The 23,695-nt window shown below is 30.7% G+C and overlaps 1 protein-coding gene across 2 annotated transcripts; it reads left to right on the top strand.

Annotated features, from left to right (window-relative positions):
• Positions 1 to 350: 350 nt before the first annotated feature.
• On the top strand, positions 351 to 19,753 carry LOC134707123 (26S proteasome non-ATPase regulatory subunit 10-like). 2 transcript variants are annotated; one of them, XM_063566656.1, is made up of 10 exons: positions 351 to 546; positions 4,492 to 4,607; positions 5,777 to 5,806; positions 8,120 to 8,198; positions 9,479 to 9,532; positions 11,720 to 11,790; positions 12,460 to 12,518; positions 12,972 to 13,083; positions 13,630 to 13,686; positions 15,857 to 19,753. In XM_063566656.1, the coding sequence occupies exons 2-10, from the start codon at positions 4,503 to 4,505 to the stop codon at positions 15,998 to 16,000; spliced, it is 711 nt and encodes a 236-aa protein (XP_063422726.1). In that variant the 5' UTR covers positions 351 to 546; positions 4,492 to 4,502; the 3' UTR covers positions 16,001 to 19,753. The 2 variants fall into 2 exon arrangements, with proteins under 2 accessions (XP_063422726.1, XP_063422727.1); XM_063566657.1 differs by lacking the exons at positions 351 to 546; positions 5,777 to 5,806 and having other exon boundaries at positions 4,381 to 4,607.
• Positions 19,754 to 23,695: the final 3,942 nt, after the last annotated feature.

Here is a 23,695-nt window from a genome sequence, read left to right on the forward strand (position 1 = left end):
AGACATTTTGCACTTGTTCTTTTATATGTATCTTTTCAAATGTCGGAGAAAATGCAAAAACAAGCAACAGTCACAATTGAGAACTTGACCTTTACCTTTGACCTTGACCTCATTTTCTAAGTTAGGACCTAGGGGACTCAAATAAAACATTCCAGTGTTATACGGTTAACTGTTTATGAGTTAAAAAAACATAACGATAAATTTATTTTGTAAAGGTAGATAACTCCTATAATTTTCATTGAATCGCTTCGATCCAAATACGCCAGGAATTTCTGAGGATATAATGAACAATGTGTAAAAGAAATTTTGTCGATATCTTTGTTTGTTACGGAGGAGATGCACTCTGATTAATATGAGGCAGGCATAACCTGTGAATGGGGACGAAGTCTGTATGTATTATTTTCTTAATTCAATCATGTTGATAAAAGAAACCGAAATACCGTACGTAACGTTCCCGATTTTGGTTCTGTTGTTAGGGAATTAGCTGTGACGTTCTTTAAGTTATGACGTCATATTCGATGTAAACAAAAGAAACGCTTTCATCAGGTAACGTAACGGTTTTTTTTCATATCAAACAATTATCAAAATTGAATTTGTATTGAGATCCAATCTTATGTTTTACTAGACTGATAAATATAAAAAAAAATCAAAGTCTCATGCAATCAAGACAGATTTCTGCGCAAATGCGGGAAAACCTGAACAGGAACTAGATCTGAAAAAAACGTTAACGATTTTGAGTTCATTAGTACAATGAAAAATTCGGGAAATTTTCCCAGATTTTTTTTTTTTTTTTCATTGATTTTTCTACCGTAATTGGGGACTTAAAGCACATAAACTATACGATACAATATAAGAAATATCTAAGCGACATATTGCAAAACAAATGTTTATCGCAAGAACAAATTTGGCGGAAGAAAAAAAAATAATAATCGGGTAAAAAATAGCCTATATGCATTTTTTTAGGTTTCGGTTTAATAATTATAGACTTTAAGCTACATGTAACATATACTAATTACTGTCATAACAAATGCAAGAAACATTTGAAATAAAATCACGATAATACTTCTGCTTATTTTTGAAGGCTGCATCTCTGAAACTGTGAACAAGACAACAGCAAAAGTATTAATAATATACATAATAATGAAGATAGTAATAATAATAATTAAAAAAACAAACAAAAAAAACCTCAAAAAAAACAATATCATCAAAAATGAAATACCTTCTGACCACTTCTTATCAGTCGGAAACCAGGTTGAAATAGAACAAAAGAATCGAAGCTCTCTATTAGAGAAGGCGATAAATGTTAACTGTATTGTTTACTATAGTAACAATTTTTTTAAAAGTTAATAGAAACAAACAAAACTGCAATTTTCTTCTCAATAACGAGGTGTTTTTTTTCAAAAACACAATTTGCATAAGTTTTCAATTTATCTAGTACATAGTTAAGCAGAACAATTAGATATCAAGTCGACGACATGGGTATCTTTCAAGTTGGATGACAAAAATGCATAACCTCCGATTTTTTTGAAAAAATTACCACGGACGGAAATCATATCAATCTATTAGTTCAGTAATTTTCGTGTCTGCCCTTCCATTATGTGACTGAAGAAAAAAATCCAAAAATAGGTAACAATTGTATCGAAAAGAGAAAATCGAGTGCACCTTTTTTTGTTAGGGCGTGTTTGAGTTGAGTATTTTGTCTTGATATCGTTCAAAGTAAGAACATTTCATACATCGTCTCGCTTCAGATTCTATCATTTTTATATATTAAAGCTACAGATTGACTTTATAACACAAAAAAATAACAGTACTAAAAGATGAAATATATGGGTCAAGTGAAATACCTATCTAATGAGTCACAAAAACAGGGAAGGTGTGTTCGAATAGCTATTTTTTTACTGAAAGTACTTGACGACAGTCTTACAAGTTGGATGATGAAAATGCATATCTTCGAAAAAATCTTATTTTTTGTGTGTGATAACTAGGGTTTATAGTCTTCAACCACTAAAAAAATCTAGTCTGCCCTTCCACGAAATATTGAATTAGATTTTTTTTTAATGTTTATGATTTTTTGAAAATTCCACCTGACAACCGATCAGACAATAGTTTTAAGTTGAATCAATGCAGACAAGATCATTAACTGATGCTCATTAGGTAGTTGATACATTTGTCTTTTAAAATATAACTGACATATAAGGATCGTATTGGTGCAATGTGTATAAATTTATCGGTTTCCAAGAGCAAAATTGGTAGCGCGTCATCGCTACAATGGCTTCCATTTCTACGATTGTGAAAATGAACTGGCGTAATGGGGAGATAATTTTGACGAAGTAGGATCCTGACTGTTATGTTCTCCAAGACTCACAGAAATTAATGGCAATTGCACCATGAAAACTATTGTCAAGGCTCGCATCATTTTCGTGCATGTGATATAAGTGGTTATTTCAAAATTCAATTATATATCAATTGGTATTGAATACTTCATATATGATTAGATTTACGAAACAACAATCCGGCGGAAAGTCCATTAAATGTTATTTTTAAGAATGACTTATTGATATCAATATCAAATCACTGTTCTCTATTGACATATTGAATGCATCAGAGGTTTTGGTATTCAATACTATAGTAAAACGATTAATTACGCTGAAGTGTGAATATTTAAGTTTAAATATTTACTTGTATATAAAATAATATAGAATTTTCCTAATATTAAGCACTGCATAACTTAAAATTCATATTCTGACAAATTTTATATTCAAAATTATTTTACTCCGCCTTTTTGTAGTGTGTCAGCCTTCCTTTATAAGATCAAAAAGGAATAGATATTCGGATATTTAACACATGACATGGGTAAAATCTCCTTATTCTTACTGTGCTAAAATCTGGATAATCATGCACAGCAAATGTGTGCATTATCTACCTCAGATATACTGCACAGTTCAAATCTATTTTTTCCTTTAGGGGGGGTTCCTGGTTTTGAAAGGGGCGTTATTCGTTGAAATTATAAAAAATATATCACCGAGTGTAGCGAGACTAAAAACAATATTGACGATTTCATGTTTTAAAAACACGATACAAACTATCCAAGGGTGAGCGACTTATTCGCTCCTACCCCGAATCCACCATCTGCCTTAATATTACTACAAAGTTGAACTTTGTACAAACATCGTAGTTACAAAATAAGAAAAATAAGAAAGGTTTCTCATTTTTTTTTATCTAAGCTGGGGCATAAAATATTTCATCATATTTTAGGTTCAACGTAAATCTTAAATCAGTGTTTTTTAAAGGGCATACGATACAGTTACAGGGAAGGTAATGGTTTTGCTTTATTGTTATTTTCGCGACGTCAAACTATGACATATCGGGAAAAGATGCATATTTCGACTGATTTTTTTTCATTCAAACTGATTTAATTTGAAAATGCTCAGAATACTCAGAATCCGAAGATAAAATTTCTTGTTTATATTTATCAGATTCTTGGTTGATTTTTAACTGCTGTAGTGCTGCTATAGATGACACAGACTTCTATCTTTTCGACCTCATATTACTCAAACAGTAGCACATGAAGGTATATTTTTTATAACATATTTGATTTAATCGGGTAAAAAATAGCCTATATGCATTTTTTTAGCAACTTGTAAATACAGGTTCAAAACTGTATCGTATGTCCTTAACAGAAAGATGGTTCAAACATTTTTGGTAATTTCTACAAAACAAATTGTATCTAAGAATATCCGAATAACAGAAATCTGATTTGGAGGATTAGTTTAAGACTCAATCTTTTTGAATATCTATTCCTGTAAAGTGACTTTGTTTTTAAATCAAATTTAATGAGGATCATGATATTTAAATTTGTTTCAAAACATGCAGGGGGGGATTGGCTGGAGAACAATCAGACTTCGTTTAGATGGACGTGTCTTAAAAATTAATACAGTAGATAAAAAGAAATTTGTGGGGTTAAGGGAGTAAAAGTTTGGAAAGCGAAACGTATTTTCTATTAATTTAACATTCTAAATTTCAAATTAGATAATATAGCATCTTCCTCGGTTTATCTTTCTTATTGAGGGAAAGCAAGTCAAAAGTAATTAATACAAACTCAATAATCCATTCAGTTATGATTTTTTTCATACACCGATTTGAAAGTACACATTTTGTCAAAGTCTTTATCGTCACTAATTGGATAAAAAAATGGAATAAATTTAACAGAACCGATAAATAAAATCTACCGTTAAATCGCAATTTTAGAATAAATCTAAATATAAAAACAAATATTAGTTTAAAACTTACCAAAGTCCCGCAATTTTAGAAAAAGTCTAAATATTAAAAAAAATCATAAATTACAGAAATAACCGGAAATAATACACATCCACTCGAAAAACTGTTCGCAATTTATGATTTTAAACGCACAAAGGACATTGACATTGACAACAAAAAGCCATTTGACGCTGTCATACTAATATAAATAATAACAAGCAGATTACTTTACAGAATTTAGAAATATGGCCGAAGATTTTAATGTTTTGAAAGACTTACAGAGTCACCTTAGAACTGCACAAGTTCCGATAGAACAGATGTCAACTCTGACCCAGCAGGGGGATGACAAGGTATCGCACATTTCTCTTTTGACGTTTTTAATACACGTAACGTCGTTTATGCCCAGTTAATTTTTATCTTTTGACGTCTTACACGTAACGTCGTTTATGTCCAGTTTATTTTCATCTTTTGAGAGTCTGTGTCCGAAGTTATCTATTTTAATTTTTAAAGAAAAAATTCCCCATACTCAGAATCCGAAGATAAAATTTCTTGTTTATATTTATCAGATTCTTGGTTGATTTTTAACTGCTGTAGTGCTGCTATAGATGACACAGACTTCTATCTTTTATATCATCAGATCGTTTATTTTCATATGTCACATGAATTCCTACAATTCTGCATGCAAGCTTTTTCAAAGAAATTGTAGCGTCTTCATGCATTTTAAATCTGTTAATAGAATGAAAACCCATGAGACAGGGATACAGTTTAAAATTACTATAACATTGTATAATACATCTTATCACTATCTGTCTGCCATGACTAGATATCACACAGATTCAATTTCCGATAAAATTTTGACGTCACAATACAAATTATCTGACGCCATAATGAAAAGTGATCATGGTGATTGTTGTATGCGTCAAAAGTTCAAGACGCCGGGTCAGCCGGGATTAGCGATAAGGTGTATGTTTAAAACATGTTAAATTATGATCTTCATAAAGATAAAATTCTGTTTGTCAAATAAAGACATGACAGTCTTTAGATATCACATTTAGGTTCCTGATTTTTTTATTTTTTTTTAGTACACTTTATAAAAAGTAATTATTAAAATAAAATTATTTACACCTGATAATTATGATTTTGTTTAAAATTGTTGGCCATGTCAACTTCAATTTCAGTACAGAAGTTCATAAAAATAAGAAATTTATTAAATATATATATGCTATACTAGGAGAAGGACCTGATTTCGTGATTCACAAAAAAATGTGCTGGGCAAAGGTGTCTGGTGGTTTTTGAAATTTAAATTCTTGTTACGCATACAATGATTGTACATGTATATAGTTTTATTTTGTATGCATACATGTACTTGTAAAGAAGGGAGACAAGAATTAAACTTAGAACTATTGAGCGTCCACTATAATTATTAATATTGTAATACAAACTGTATATTTTGAAATTTAAACGCTCTATACTTTAAGTTTAAAATACTAAATTATTTATTATTTATATTGCTCGCCAGCACTGGGTATTGAACAGTAAAGATTTCAAGGTTTGGTTAAATTTGTAATGGGCACTTTTTTTTTTTGTAGTATGAAATTATGGGGTATCAAAGGGATTATTTCTATCAAGAAGCTTTTGCTACATGTACATTATGTATTATTATAATGGAGTTATGCAAATATCAATTAATACATCTTTTTGTTATTTTTGTTTTGGTTAACAGCCATTAATACATGTAATAGCAATTGGTTTGTTATTTTGATTTTAACCCTTTTGACATCCCATGGTATTGTACAAGAACTCATTTGTACTTTTTTTTAGCAGAAGTTTGATTCATTCATATAAAGCTATTCCACAAATATACATAAATTCATATTTAGGGTGATTTAAATATTCTCTTGTATTCTTTGTCCCTCCTGGATGCAATGTGCACAAAATAAATTTCATTAAAGTTGCAAAACAGATATTTACTAAGTTATTTCAGTATTTGCCCTCTGAAATTGACCATTTAAGCAGTAAAACAATCTGAAACAAATGCTGAAAAAAATATAAAATGGTTCAGTTTTAGAAGCTGTACAACTTGATTGATATCTTTTTACTAACATTGTACTTTTACAAATAAATTGAATTGTGAATGGAAATTTCATAAGTCAAGGTCACTATTGGTAATTAGTTCTGTTTACATAGTTAGGTGTCTCTTCACATTGTACATGTAGTTGCATGTGAACTTAAGTGTTCCTCTTAGTCTTAGATGCATCATGACGGTTGTTATTAAGGTCAAGGTCACTTTGATAAAAGTGGTTTTAATATGATATTCCATGATAAAAACTAAATTGTGTAACACATACACATAATTATATAAATATAAGGAATAACTCATTTACAGAATAGAGAATTTATATGATTCAATTTACCACTCAGTGACTGGACGTTAAGCAACCAACAATCAATCAATCAATATGATTCAATTTCAATTACAATTTATGATCTAAGGAAGATAACTTAGATTCAAATGAGATTTTAATGAGTTTAATTCAGTATAGCGAAAACAATTTAATACACATATTGCAAAACAAAATGAAAACACTTTTCCCTTCAATGCTCACAGGCATTTTGATTTTAATTTGGATTGATAAAGGGTCATGAGTATGGGTCCACCAAAATATAAAATAACAACTTTATTTATATTACTATATTTTAAAAAATGTCAATAGTTGTAAAATAGTTTCTCTTTTCTGAAACTATTGTTTTTGTCTGTGGCCAAATATTTCAATTTGTTTAAGTTTGATTTTAAGAATAAAGTTTAAAAATCTAAACCTCACAAAATGCAGAAATTGTAATTTTTATCTAGCATGTTCATTTACATTCTTTGTTTTATATTTTCGAAATGAAGTGTATTTGACTTCAGTCAATGGGTGCATATTACATGTATGTGCATGATTAAGCATCCAGGACATCTTTTTTTATACAGTATCATTTGTAGTGTCTTTCTGTAAAAAGATCTGTTATCAAGTACAAATGAGTCTTGTGTGTGTGTGTGTGTTTGTGTGTGTGATCAAATATGTGTCATGACCAAAGTGTACTAAAGAAGTGTTTCACTTTAAGATTTGAAAAAAATGCATTTGTTTAATAAATAAAATCTGATTTTTATTACTGTCTGATCAATTTTTTTTTTTTTTTTAATTATCTGCTTGGTGTGAAATTATGATCACATTTTAATTAAAAAAGCTATAAACTATGAAATTGAGCTTCTGGAAGTGCTTTGCCTCTGGCTCTATGGAAACATGCTAATACATTGTAGTATGTCAAAATATACCATTAAAAATTAAATTAAAAAAATATATGATTTGATCGTGACACTTTCACATCCCATGCTTTACCCTTCCTTTATTGTTTGTACTGTATTGTAACATTTAAGGTTAACATTCCCAAATTCTTAAAAAAAAATACTTAACTTTTTTCTTTTCTTTATCGGTCTTAAACTGATTGTTTTAAGTACAATGTACATGCATGTGATGCTAAACTCCTTGATAATATTAGTCATAATCAGTATTTTAAAATACTAAAATGTATGTTTATTCTAGGAATGAAACTAGTTTGAATTTTAAAACAAGCAATATTTAATATGGACCAGAATGAGCATATTACATAAAGTATACCCTAGATAATATTTCTAAATGGTTTTCAACATTTGTATGAAGATTTAAGATTTTATACAACGCACAAAACTGGATTTTGGAAATATTTGTAATTACATTATTGCACTATTGGTCTTTAGTTTTTACTCTGATTCAAACATCATTCTATACATGTAACCACAGAAAAATCAATGCATAAAATAAGATTTCCGTTTTGTTCTTAGCTTGTAGAAGATTTTTTAACAGAGAACATTAAAGTACAGGGAAGTGACACTGAAGTGTTACAAAGCCAGTTGTATATAGGTATGATATATACATGTATTACCAAAATCAGTTATAGATAGGTATAATATATAAAATTTAAAAACCCTGTTATTCTGGATCTTCATAAGGAAATCCTTCTGCTCGAAATTCAGTATATATATATTATACTGGAGACTTGATTCTAAAATGAATTGCCATTCTTATCTGTGTTTTTGCTCATGGATATTTTCACTCCAGTATGATACATATGTATTGTATTGTATAGTATATTAGACAACATTTTGAACAAATCAGACTTATATACATGTAGGTACAAAAATATTGTGTGTATAATACTGTATAGCGGGTTATTTTTTGTGCGTGTAAGATTTCAGGATTTTCATTGAACAAGGTATATGAAATATTTTGGCAGTTATTATTTTGGCAGTTATTATTTTGGCGATTAAAAACTTTTATCGATACCTTTACATGTGCTGTTTTAAATTGATGGAAATTAATTTGGCAGTTTTGTTCTACTCGCGAAAATAAGAGAAAATTTGCATCCTGCGAAAATAACCTGCTTTACGTTATTTGAATGGAAAGGATCTTCAAAAAAAAAAATGCATACAGATTGAAAATGAAAAAAAACACCCATTTACTTAAACAAATGAGTTGTTTTAAATCAATCAAAATATGTAATTTAAGCTGAATTTTCATCATTGAGAAAAACCTGAACTTAAGATTTATATAACATTCTAGATGCTCTCTGAAATTTGAGGTGAATCAGTGAAAATTCATTCACTGTCCAGCTACCAGTTAAGATAAAAAAAAATCATGAATATAGTTTATACTGAAAAAGCATGTACCTTAAATTTTTTGAAACAACACCTTTCACTTGATGTTGAAGTCAATAACATTTATGTATAATGAAGAGACATTATCATTTGATCAGAATGGTTAAAAAGCACAGAGGTTTAGTAGAATTTTAATCCTCACTAACATGTCTTAGTCAGACTATTATAAATCTATTTACTGACATGAATATCAATTATATGGTCATTTTTATAAATTTTCTGTTTACAAAACTTTGAATTTTTCGAAAAACTAAGGATTTTCTTACCCCAGGAGTAGAATACCTTAGCCGTATTTGGCACAACTTTTTTGAATTTTTAGTCCTTGATGCTCTTCAACTTTGTATTTGTTTGGCTTTTTAACTATTTTGATCTGAGCGTCACTGATGTGTCTTATGTAGACGAAACGCGCGTCTGGCGTATAAAATTATAATCCTGGTACTTTTGATAACTATCTACCTCATTCATGTTACTATATATCTTTTACAGCTTGTTTCTGGGGTATGAAGGAAACTGTAAAAGAAATCTTATCCAAAAGAATATGTAAGTACTACATTTGTACCTTATACAAAACTTTGTTTATGAAAGTGTAAAGAATTGACTTCTATACAAAATCTCCAAAATCTCCATTGTATACACTGATAAAATCAGTTGGATATCAAACCTCTACTTTCTACTTTGTAGATTTCTCACCTTTTTAATGCCCCCACCACAGCAGAGGGGGCATTAAGTTTTATCCTTGTAATTAAGTACATCCCCAAATTAGTTGCCATCCTGTAAATTTAGTTTCCCTCAAACAAATGTTATGAAACTTACACACAATGCTTATAAACACAAAACACACAACAACAATATTGGGTGGCATCTCTTTCAGTGGCGGATTCAGAGGGGGGCGTAGAAGGCGTACGCCCACCCTTTGCTCTGACTTTTTTTTTTTTTTTGGTAAAAATGATTAATCAGACTAGACTTCGTAAACTTTGACATTTTTCGAGTATTTAATTTTTATACGATATTTCTTTACTTATAAAGATATTTTTCGCTGGTATTTACTGATTGTCAAAGTCATGTGATTTGCTATGGTGGAGTTGACAAGTGCGTTGAAAAAACGGCACTCGGTCATTTTGAAATTCAAATTACAGTAATACACATTGCTAAGCCTAATAATGTCATGACAATCAGGAAACCTTCAAAGCGACACAGGATTAGCAAAAAAGTATTGACTTCTATGTCACTATTCGACCAAACAGAAAGTAATAGTAAATACTCTATAGACTATTACACTCTCATGAAAAAAAGTTTCACAATATTATTTACCTACGAAAACATGTTAAATTATGTTTAATCCCAAATGCCCAGCCTATTTTATAAATAACAAAGTTGAATAATGATTCTCAGTCGGTATAAGCTCCAGAAAGATTTCAAGTCTCATGTACGAACCATTTGATTTGAGGAGGCAGTCTGAGATATTTGAGAGAAAAAAAAATGACTGATTCTTGCCTTAAACAAAAATTCTGGTCATATCTGGATTGAAAACAATAGTCTTGTTCACGTTTTTGCTATTAATAACGAAAATTTCCAACAAAATTATTTAACATGAAATGAACATAATGAATAAAAACGGGCGTACTTTTTTGTGACCGGGGTTTGCATGTCTGACTGGAATGTCTGCATGTTGACTCTGTTTCGCGGGGCTTATACATATTGAATACTTTTTTCAAGACAAGACTGTAACCTGCCTTCTGGGTGTAACCTTTATGTCTCTATTTGTCGACCGTCATTCACAACTTCGTTGTCATTTCAGACACTTTCGTAGTCTTTGATGGATTTGGAATCCTTACTTCGGTTCCTTAAGTTATGTTTGGTGAAACATATCAATCAAATATTTTGATAATAACTGCTTGTTTGTCTTTTTTAACTCGTGTAAGTCGTATTGTAAATTTCATCAAATTTCCATGTCTATTTTTTACTGACAAGTATACATCAAATATATCAGTACATAGCTTTGGATCAATACTATCATTTTATGATAGACAATTAATAGGGAAAATACAGCATAAAAAATGTCCAACGCTTGCACTTTACAACAACTATAAACTAAACATGCCCTAAGCCAGGAACCGTTTAAATAGTGCATATTACACTTATTTTATGTTTTTTTAGCCCAAAAAAGGTCCCAAATTTTTTTTCGCCTCACTCCGCTCTCCAAAATTCAAAATCTTCACCCCCCCCCTTTCCAAAATTCTGGATCCGCCCCTGTCTTTCACCATTCTAGAGTTATGTTTAATAGATATATATGCCATTTACACTTAGAGTTGTGAATATCACCTTTCTTTAATATAATATGCTGTTTTATTCAGAATCCAATAATAGAAAACCCCTTGGCCTTCTAAATTAATAAAATAATACATAATACAATAGATAAAGGAAGATGAGTGCCAATGAGACAACTCTCCATCCAAGTCACAACTTGTAAAACTTAACCGTTATAGTTTATAGGCTTTTAACACGGAGCCTTGGCTTACACTGAACAGCAAGCTATAAAGGGCCCCAAAAATGACTAGTTTAAAACCATTCAAATAGGAAAACCAACAGTCTATATATATAGCTAATGCATGTAAAAAACAAGAATGTTATAATTTATTTTATTTTCAAATAAAATTTACATAAGAGTTGGGTTTAATTGACCCCTATTTTCTTATATACCAAATATAGCAAAATATATCATTTCAGCACCAAATAGTCAGAATAAAGGTACACTTTGGACACCTCTACATGCAGCTTGTTTCCAGGAACATGGACCTGTAAGATATATCATAATAAGTTGTACTTTTGTCAGTTCATTAGACAAGCTGTATGAGTCATGTGAACTAACAACGGTGCAAAATCTTCAAGCATGTTCATTAGGGGCCAGCTGAAGGACGCCTCCGGGTGAGGGAATTTCTCGCTACATTGAAGACCTGTTGGTGACCTTCTGCTGTTGTTTTTTCTATGGTTGGGTTGTTGTCTCTTTGACATATTTCCCAAATTCCCATTTCCATTCTCAATTTTATCATTGTATTTTTAGGTATCAGAATACATTACCTGTTATAACCTATGTAACATGGTTATGCTAATCAATGGTACATACTATCAATACTTTAGCAGTTGGTATATAGCTGAGATGTTATATTGTGATATATGATATATGATAGGATATTTAAGAATTATTAGTAGAAGCACTGAGCTTTTGCTTTGTATATATATATCTATAATTAGTTAAAAGATCATGATGTAAGAAGATGTGGTATGAGTGCCAAGCTTAAGGAGACTACTCTCAAAAGCATGTTTCAGAATTAAGTTTCATAACATTGTCAAGAGAACCTTTAACACTCATATAAAGGACATTTTTTTTCTTCTAAACTTAGCTCATGTTTCATATATGATATATTGTATATCACTGTTATAGATTAAAATAAACATTTTGTTTATAGATAGTCATGATACTGTTAGAAGCAGGAGCACAACCAGAACTACCCGACTCTGAGGGAAGGTTGGTTACATTTATATAAGTCTGGCATAAACAGACATTCTCTTATTTTTTGTGCTTTTTTCACATTTCTTTAGCAGTGAAACACCTGTTCTCAGCATATAATTGGTCAAAACTTATTTGTGATGTCAAATTTTCTTGATTTCTGTTGAAATTTCCTATTGTTATGTCATGAAAAAAGCCAACCATACCTGATGACGGCACATAGATAGTACACAACTTTCTTCAAATCTTTGTTTTTTAATTTTTTTCCCAGGTGTTTTTATTTGTTATTTATTTAAATACTTGTTTAAAGTTGAGCAATTAATTGTGTGTTCACTGGAATAGAAAGGCGAATAATTGGTTAGCAATTGATTAAATTGATTTTGAATTACAAAACTTTTTCAAATAGGATGTCATTTAATTTTAAGTTATTTCCCTTCTACCATAATCCAGATTAACTTAATTCAATTTCAGGACAGCTAAAGATTTTGCCTCAGCATCAGATAAAGTATGGCCACATTTTGCAGCATTAAATCTAAAAAGAACACACAAATGGGAGCTTGTTGAGAAAGGGGTCATTAAAAAGGTAACTCTACTTAGAATGAACAGTACCTGAACATCATTATAGTCATTACATATGTTTGATTGATAAAAAAGACAACAAACAAAAAAAACCAATTCAAATAATGTAATGTAACCAATCGTAATTATATATTTAAGATTCTCTTTTATAAGACTCTAAGGCAGCTTAACAATATACAAAATGAAGTAAACTTCTGTGGAATATCCAATTATGACTCCCACCCTGGAAAAATTATTGTGATAAAAATACCTTTGTGAAAAAATTACTCCACATATTTGGGTCCACATTATTGAACATTAAATCTTGTTGTATATACTATATCTTATCCTAAGGACTACTGGATTTTGGGTCCCCTGTTGGAATAATGACCTCCTTTTTGTTTGAAATGAAAAATATTCCATGAGAGCAGTCAATATTAAAGGTTGAAAATTTAAACGCTGGGTCAAATACAAAAGTGTGTAACATAAATGTGTTCGATAGCAGTTTAAAGAAATTATGTATAAAATTACTGATTTTATGGTTATAAATATGAATTTGTCTAATTTGTAGATTTCCAGTAATCAGTTAAATAACCCGGCAAGACGAAGTGGTCATGGAATAAGGCTGGTATGTAATTGTATGATATAATTTCCTAGTCATTTATTCATTCTTTGTTACCTCCCTTTATGTCAGGGTTTCAAGTTTAAGTTTATATCATAGAAATAAGGCAATACTCTATAATCTTGTTTCAGTGGTTAGAAAAGATTTTTAAAATTTTATTTTATAGAAATTTATGAGTCAGAACAGCAAAAATAAGGCATGGTTAAGTAGAACAAAATGATACAGTGTTAACACTCAATTACAAAACCCCTTTATTTTTGTATTGATGGCTGTGACTGTTATAAGTAAAAGAATTTACCTGTTTAAAATAAAACATTGATTGAACCAGTTTAGATTGTTGAAATTGTGTATCTGGATAATTTAAATCATATAAATGGAATGACCCTATGGTACTGACTTGATGAATAAATCTTCTAATGTTTATCACTATACACAAAATATAGTGCATTTATCATAACATTCTATACACCCTTTCCATTAAAATTTCCAGAAATTTATCAATGAAATATAGGCTCAGATATTTAAGGTTCAAAGTTGTTATCTCCCTTTGTCTATGATTTTAGTTAAATCAACTACAACCAATGCTTTCTACAATGTAATGTTTAATGTTACTTTCCATTGATGATTTCAAGAAATCTTTACCCATTAGTGTTAAATAAAAGCACTTTGATTTATTTTTATATTTGATTTTTAGATTGTTGTTTTCCTTTTTATAGTTTTTCCTTTTTAGCTCACCTGGCCCGAAGGGCCAAGTGAGCTTTTCTCATCACTTGGCGTCCGGCGTCCGGCGTCGTCTGTCGTCGTCCGTCGTCCTGCGTCCGTCGTCGTTAACTTTTACAAAAATCTTCTCCTCTGAAACTGCTGGGCCAAATTAATCCAAACTTGGCCATAATCATCATTGGGGTATCTAGTTTAAAAATTGTGTCCGGTGACCCAGCCAACCAACCAAGATGGCCGCCACGGCTAAAAATAGAACATAGGGGTAAAATGCAGTTTTTGGCTTATAACTCAAAAACCAAAGCGTTTAGAGCAAATCTGACATGGGATAAAAATGTTCATCAGGTCAAGATCTAACTGCCCTGAAATTTTCAGATGAATCGGACAACCTGTTGTTGGGTTGCTGCCCCTGAATTGGTAATTTTAGGGAAATTTTGCTGTTTTTTGTTATTATCTTGAATATTATTATAGATAGAGATAAACTGTAAACAGCAATAATGTTCAGCAAAGTAAAATCTACAAATAAGTCAACATAACCAAAATGGTCAGTTGACCACTTTAGGAGTTATTGTCCTTTATAGTCAATTTTTAACAATTTTTCGTAAATCTTGGTAATCTTTTACAAAAATCTTCTCCTCTGAAACTACCAGGCCAAATTTAAACAAACTTGGCCGCAATCATCATTGGGGTATCTAGGTTAAAAATTGTGTGGCGTGACCCGGCCAACCAACAAAGATGGCCGCCATGGCTAAAAATAGAACATAGGGGTAAAATGCAGTTTTTTGCTTATGACTCAAAAACCAAAGCATTTAGAGCAAATCTAACAGGGAGTAAAATTGTTAATCAGATCTATTTGCCATGAAATTTTCAGATGGATTGGACAAACTGCTGTTAGGTTGCTGCCCCTGAATTAGTCATTTTTAGGAAATTTTGCCGTTTTTTGTTATTATCTTGAATATTATTATAGATAGAGATAAACTGTAAAGGGAAACAATGTACAGCAAAGTAACACCTAAAAATAAGTCAACATGACCTAAATGGTCAATTGACCCCATAAGGAGTTATTGCCCTTTATAGTCAATTTTTAACAATTTTCATAAAATTTGTAAATTTTAACTAACATTTTCCACTGAAGCTCTTAGGCCAAGTTCAATATAGATAGAATGATTGTAAGCAGCAATAATGTTCAGTAAAGTAAGATATACAAACACATCACCATCACCAAAACACAATTTTGTCATGAATTCAAATGCGTCCTTTGTTTAATATTCACATAGACCAAGGTGAGCGACACAGGCTCTTTGGAGCCTCTAGTTTTATATAAAGTAGTTTTTTTCAACTTATGAGTTTTGAATTTCTCTTAGGTAACTTCTGTCAATACTTTTTGAATGAAAATCTGTTTATATAATTAAAGTATGTAATGAAAATATAAACACAATAATTAATTTGTGTATTTCAGGCTGCTAACAGTCGACCAGAATCAGCTTATGCTTACAACAGTGATCCGTTCATCCATGCTGCAGTAACAGGGGACGTGTTAGCTGACCAAGAGGAAAAAATGTCTGGTCAACAAATACAACCTCAGTTCTCATTATGGAGATGATACATTTTCTAGTCACATATCTGTTACATGTTATCCATCATCACATTCATCGAAACCAGGGTATGCATAGCAAGGACTACATATGGACTACGAAGTCAATAAATCATTCAACAAAAATTCAGACCACCATAACAGTGATTTAGCCTTTGTTATTTATAGCATGTTTGTATGGTATAAGTCAGTACACTAGGTATATCCTTGATCAAACCAGGGCTAAATATAGTATATATCCAATATAGACTTCTTGTGTTAGAGAGTCATTTGAAACAACCAAGGTGGTCCTAGCTCATGACTCCTTTCACAAAATTTTTGGTTAACATCCATTTTAGTCATTTTGAAGTCTGTTGATTATATGCAATGGAAATTGTTCTGTTGGTAATGATTTTTATGCCCCATTTATGGGCATTATGTTTTCTGATCTTTGCGTCCTTTGGTCCGTCCGTTCATCCGCCCCTTCATCCATCTGTCCCTCTTCAGGTTAAAGTTTTTGGTAGAAGTAGTTTTAAATGAAGTTGAAGTCCAATCAACTTGAACTAAGTACACATGTTCCCTATGATATGATCTTTCTAATTGTAATGCCAAATTAGAGATTTTCATCCATTTTCCTGGTTCACTGAACATAGAAAATGATAGTTTGGATGGGGCATCCGAGTACTGGGGACACATTCTTGTTGTATCTTGAAAATTGAATTCTTAAAAAAAATCTTTTTTATAGAAATGCTTCTACAAGTGTGTTAACATCTGGTATAAACAAATTAAAATGTTAACTTTTTTCCTAAGTTGGCACAATTAAGGTAAGTTCTGACAAAAAATAAATAAAATAATGTAGCGTAAATCAGAGTTTTTATGCCCCACCTACGATAGTAGAGGGGCATTATGTTTTCTGGTCTGTGCGTCCAATCGTCCGTCCGTCTGTTCCGCTTCAGGTTAAAGTTTTTGGTCAAGGTAGTTTTTGATGAAGTTGAAGTCCAATCAACTTGAAACTTAGTACACCTGTTACTTATGATATGATCTTTCTAATTTTAAAGACAAATTAAATTTTTGACCCCAATTTCACGGTCCACTGAACATAGAAAATGAAAGTGCATGTTTCAGGTTAAAGTTTTTGGTCAAGGTAGTTTTTGATGAAGTTGATGTCCAATCAACTTGAAACTTAGTACACATGTTCCCTATGATATTATCTTTCTAATTTTAATGCCTAATTATATTTTTTATCCAATTTCACGGTCCATTGAACATGGAAAATGATAGTGCGAGTGGGGCACTTTGGACACATTCTTGTTTTTATATATTTTCTTTGGGTTAAGTTTATTGAAGTTTCATTCCTGAGTAACATGGGAAAGACTCCTCATCTGGAAGGACCAATCAGTAAGGCTCTTTTATAATAAACTTTATTAAAAGTTTGAGATGTCTTTAATTTAAATAATAGGAAAACTTTCATAGATCTTAAATAACAATTAAATGGAAGAGATCAAAAGATAATATTGTTTAAATATTTAATGCTTACATATAAGGAGATGTGAAGGTTAATCTGAATGTTAGCAGACAAGACAACAAGACTATGCATTTTTATGCCCCATCTACGATAGTAGAGGGGCATTATGTTTTCTGGTCTGTGCCTCTGTTCGTTCGTCCGTTCGCTTCAGGTTAAAGTTTTTGGTCAAGGTAGTTTTTGATGAAGTTGAAGTCCAATCAACTTGAAACTTAGTACACATGTTCCCCATGATATGTTCTTTCTAATTTTATGCCAAATTATAGTTTCGACCCCAATTTCATGGTTCACTGAACATAGAAAATGATAGTGTGAAATTCAGGTTAAAGTTTTTGGTCAAGGTAGTTTTTGATGAAGTTGAAGTCCAATCAACTTGAAACTTAGTACACATGTTCCACATGATATATCTCTAATTTTGATCCCAAATTAAAGTTTTGACCCCAATTTCACGGTCCACTGAACATAGAAAATGATAGTGCGAGTGGGGCATCCATGTTCTATGGACACATTCTTGTTAATTATAACTTTGAGAGGAAACAAATTGTAACTCTTGCCTTGGACTTTTTCCTTGGCATTTATTATTGCATGGTTAATTTGTTTATATGAACAAAAAGAGATTATACAGAGGTTTTAAAGCAGCTTAGATTATTATTTAAAAAAAAGAAGGCCAGTGTTAGGTTTTCTATCATTTGGTAAACCAAGGATTTGTATAGTAAGAAATGTATAGTAAGACTATACAAATCCTTGGATAAACAAAACATAAAGTGCTGACTGTGTTCTTGAAGATTGAAGTGCATTTATATCATTATAGCTATTGAAATAGGTACATTCATAATCATCATTAAAGAATATTTTTATATCTTGATTTTACAGGTAGTGCAATAAGTTGTAAAATAATGGAAATAGGATTTACTGTGAACTTACAACTTTCCATTACTTTGAAACTTATTAAAATTACCAAAATAGTTCACAAAAATGACGTTCCAAAAGTAGAAACCTATCATTTGTTTTATGTTAATTGCCTACTTTTTTAATTGTGAGGTTTAAAATTGTATTTTATTTTAAAATGTATTTTATGTTTTAGAAACCAAGGATTTGTATAGTTAAATTTTACTTTACAAATCCTTGTAAAAACTAAAGACTCATTTACACTATTTTGTGCAATCAAAGATATTTCCTTGTGTTGAAAATATAATTAGCATTGGAATAAAACCTCTGAAACATTATCCTATAAGTACTTAACAATTTTCTTTCAAATGTTCTACTCTATCCAAGTATCTAATGAGCTGTTTTAAAAAAATAGGAGGAACATGCAATAAATATTACATGTCCAGAATTTTTCTTTTTCATGTTTCGCAATAAATTTCTTTGATATTTTATGTGCATATATTTTTACAATGTTTGAACTGCCATATTTGACTTTTAATGAATGTCTGGTGAGAAATGAATTATTACTCACAGTATAAAGTTGGATGAGTGTAGATTGTAAAGTTTAATTTTTTTTTTATCAGTATTCATTGCAGTTGTCATACAGCTATATACAATAATAGCCATGTTTACAGTTTGAATCGGTCAATTCAGACTAAATAAAATAATCTTCTGAGTTGCCATATACAGCTGAGCACCTGTATTAATACATGTAGTAATTATATTTCTCAACATAGATGTATGAATGTGCTTTATTTATTGTTTCAAAAGAGGATGACATGTTGTAAGTGAAAATATTTTAGTTTGTTGTTTTTTTAAATTAATGTCCAGTGGCAAATATTTGCACGAAAACAGATAACAGTAAATCTGATAGGTATGGTTTGCAAAGTGTGTTTAGATGAATTGATAATTTAGACACCCTATAGAAAAAGAAAAAAATTACTTGATTGTGTCCTAGTTTACGTGTATTATAAAACTTTTTCTAAGCCATCTTCCTTTAGAAATTTGAGAATACCATTGAAACAGACTGAAATATTTGGCATAAATCTTACAAGTTTTTCCCCAAAAATTTTAAGATCTAGGAAACATTTCTCTCGATCATTTTGTTATAATTTGTTTGTACTTTTTGTGTGTGTGAATAAAAGAAAGATTGCATTAAAAACTTATCTAAATAATTTGTTTTGATGCAATTTATACAATTTGAATATCACAGATGTAAAAGTTGTTTGTTATTTATGGTGTAAAGGCACAATAACTGTGATTATTTGTTAACTGTTTGCATATTATATTTTGTTTTAATTGTTTGGAGTATTAATAAAAGGAATTTTATCCAAGCTAATTGTTGACAATTTACTATCTATTTATAAATTTATTTGCATGTTGAAAATGGTTCTTTTAATTTAGCAGGAATTTCACATATATAACAAAACAAACAGAATCAAGCAGTATCGATTGTTGTACGATCACTCTTTTTATCCATTTCTGATGGAGCTCAACTACCATGGTTATACATGGAAGTATTATATGGTCAATATAATACTTCCATGGTCATACATAATAATAAAACAAGGAATATTATTATTATCAAACCTATTTAATCACAACTGATTGATAATTTTTTGTCTGTCTAGCTCGCCTTCAACAAAAGACAAAGACTGTAAGACATTGTGATTACAATCCGGTGGTAGAGAAAACTAGTTGTATAAAGCTTTTTATTTCAGAGGGTAGAAGATCTGGAGATTTCATACCTTGTATACAAAGTCATGGTCAGTCATATCTCTATTGACCATTGACCTATCGTTTATGGTACACTGCATGCTTTAAAAACTGTTCAGTTTTTTGTAATGTCAATTTCTCACTTATTACGAGTAAGGGGATAATTATATATTTCATATGGGTTCCTTTCAAGGCTCATTTGACCTCGACCTCATTCTATAAATCAGACATCAAGGTTTAAGTTACACATGAGATCTATCAGCAGTTGGACAACTATATGTAGTGTTTGGGATGATTGTAAGGTATGCATATTAGTTGGTTAGTTTTATCTGACCATGACATTAAATTCATGGTGCAATGGACAATATGTTTCAGTAGTAACGTCCACTTGTATAAGATACTATAAGTACAATGACAACGATAAACTATAGTTGGTGTGTTAATATAGTTGAAAGGTGTTAGTACCTGTCTGTATGACAGGTTTCGTCTGACCTTGACCATTTATATAGTTTATTGGTCAGTCGTAAGTCTTTCTTGTTAATTCTGTTTCTTAGATAATGATACTATGTCTCTGCTATAAGCAATAGATCAACACCGGTGTATGGATTGAAAGATGTACATGTCCCTTTGGCACGAATCGTCTGACCTTGACCTCTTTTTCGTTATTCATTGACTTGTTAAGTTTTCTTAGTTAAGAGCTCAGTTAAGTATATATCTTGTGAACTATATTAAAGCAATATGCGATCATTTGTGGTATAAATTAATGCAATGATTGAAAGGTGAAAATGTCTGTCTGGATTCGTTTATATAACATTGACCTTATTGTCATGGATCATCGAAAATGTTAAGTTTATTTGATACTTGTAGATAACTTTTTCTTCAAGACTATCAACTCAAAATCAAGTCGGGTCAGTTAAGCAGTTGAGACATCTCAGGGTGTGCACTCTTGCGTAATTTTAAATTTATTCTATGTATTTGAATGTTTGCGTGATATTACAGAAGAAACCCCTGACAGATTGACTATAAGTTAAGCATGTTAAATGAAAAAACGGGTTGAAAACATTGATTCTTTTTACCAAGGATATTTTAACTCAGTATTATCACACATAACTTATACCCTTTCACGGATTTGGCTATACTTTTTGGACCTTTTGGATTATAGCTCTTCATCTTTTATAAGCTTTGGATTTTACATATTTTGGCCACGAGCATCACTGAAAAGACATGTATTGTCGAAATGCGCATCTGGTGCAGAAAAATTGGTACCGTTATTGTGAATATAACGTTTTAAATTGTACCTGTATCTGGTATTACTTGAGCTGATATTAATAACATTACTAAACTGAGTTATCTAAATTAAAAGTGAAAGAAGAAAAATCCTTGTTTTGTTCCATTGTTTAGCTTATTTTTTGTGTGTCAATTTTTAAGCGACTTAACAATAGCAGAAAAGTTAATAATTTTAAAAGGAGAATTATCCCTACAATCCTTCATGCACATCAATTGCTTCTATATACTAGTAACTACTATTTTTACAACCCGTCGAGTTGACATTGTAGAAATACACCAATACTTTCTATATAACTATATTACTTGACCAACTGTTTCAATAATTTGTCTAACTACTTAATGTTTCTGAGTCTAATTAAATTCTGAAATAATGGAATGGATCTTTCAACAAAATCTCAGTGGTTAAATTGTGCCACGTGATGTCTGTACAATTCCCCGCCATCTGTCAAACATTCAGTCTGTTTGGAGAGGACCTTTCACACATATGCCGACCTATTCTTAGCGTTTATCTTTAAGTTAACTACGCTACTGGTGTTTATTGTGAATGATATCTCGCATGTAAATTATATAATATTAAAAAAATGAACTGCGATCATTTTTAAAAACTCAATACTTACAAAGCTTAATTTTTGAATTTCAGTCTATTACAAAAAATATTTTGTAAAACGCCATCAAATTAAAAATAAAATAAAGAAGATATAAATGCTTAAGTATTTGTCCTAAGCATGAATAAGAATGACACATTGAAAACAAAACCTCTACTGAAAGTATAAAGGCTGTTTTATAAGTTGTATACTTTTGGTTATTGAAGCTCTTCCATGTAAAAACGTGTAAAATATTCAGTTTATTGTTATAAGTACCTAACTTTGCCGAAACTGTTCAACACAGCTATTTTTGCATAGGTACTATTTTTATACTTAAAATCTGTAGTACTGGAAATTTAATTTTAATATTTAGTACTATTTCTTTACTTTAGAATTATTGTAATATTTAGGTACTTGTATATTCCAGTACTTGATTTGTACTTAAAATATTGGTACAAAAAAAATACCAACAATGATCACAGTATTCCATGTTTGAACATCCTAACATTATGAGATATGAAGAAGACAAACTTTCAAAATGCTGAAAATGTAACCATGCAACAAAAAATCTGTAGTACTCAAATTTCAAGTAAAAATGAAGTACCTAAATATTACAACAATTTTAACGTAACAAAATAGTACTGAATATTAAAAGTAGATTTCCAGTACTACAGATTTTTGGTACAGAAATAGTACCTATGCAAGAGCAGCTGTTTATCCCTCTATTTTTTTTTTTTATCTTTTTTAGGTTTCTGCGCTTTTTAAGTGAACAAATTACAAGTAAATTGTCCACACAGTTTACTTAAAAATATGTAAATTAAGATATAATGTATATTATTCAGAAACACATTAGTGTCGTGTACTCGAACTCTATATGATATGTTTAATCATAAAACATGTGATGCAGCCTTGAAATAAAGTCGCCGATATAAATTTTAAATTCTGAATCCATTGTAGTGAAAAGATAATTTGTCAGTTGTCCAAAATGATGGTTTAATTTATTTGTCAAAAGTAGGAACCTATAAATTGCATTCACCGTTCTAATGAAAAATGATATGGTCACAGATTAAGAAACAATAAGTTAATGCAATTACTTGCATAAGAAATTTGATAAAACAAATTAGCGTTTTGAAAACTAACTTCCTTTTCAGAAGGCCGACGTCAATGCACGTGCATCGAGGAGTCTTATTGGTTATAGAATCACTTCCGTTATTCACGCAGTCAATGCACGTGCATCGAGGAGTCTTATTGGTTATAGAATCACTTCCGTTATTCACGCAGACCTAATCTACATAACTAACGTAGTTTAATCATCATTGATTGGCTTTGGAGTGTGTCCTGAAGTAAACAAGATTTAAACAATTCGTTTTTCTTTTATTAACTTTGAAAGTTTGCATGCATCCTTTCTGGTTGTCATAGAAGGACTTCGAAGATAGTCGGTCATCTACGAATTACAAAATATCTGTATTATCAACTTCCGTACTTAACCGTACTTGGCGTACAAAGCACTAGAAAGAACCACAAAAATATAGTAATTGTTTATTTAAAATTCAATCTGAGGTCAATAGTTTGTATGTCAGATTCCCCAATTCCCTTTTCAGTCTGTACTGACATATGTTGTCCCTGGTATGCAAAACAGTACAAATTTTGTATCGCACCTTCTATTAAAACTGATATATAAACACAGCT

This window comes from Mytilus trossulus, chromosome 2 (assembly GCF_036588685.1).
Source record: "Mytilus trossulus isolate FHL-02 chromosome 2, PNRI_Mtr1.1.1.hap1, whole genome shotgun sequence".
Taxonomy (NCBI): domain Eukaryota; kingdom Metazoa; phylum Mollusca; class Bivalvia; order Mytilida; family Mytilidae; genus Mytilus; species Mytilus trossulus.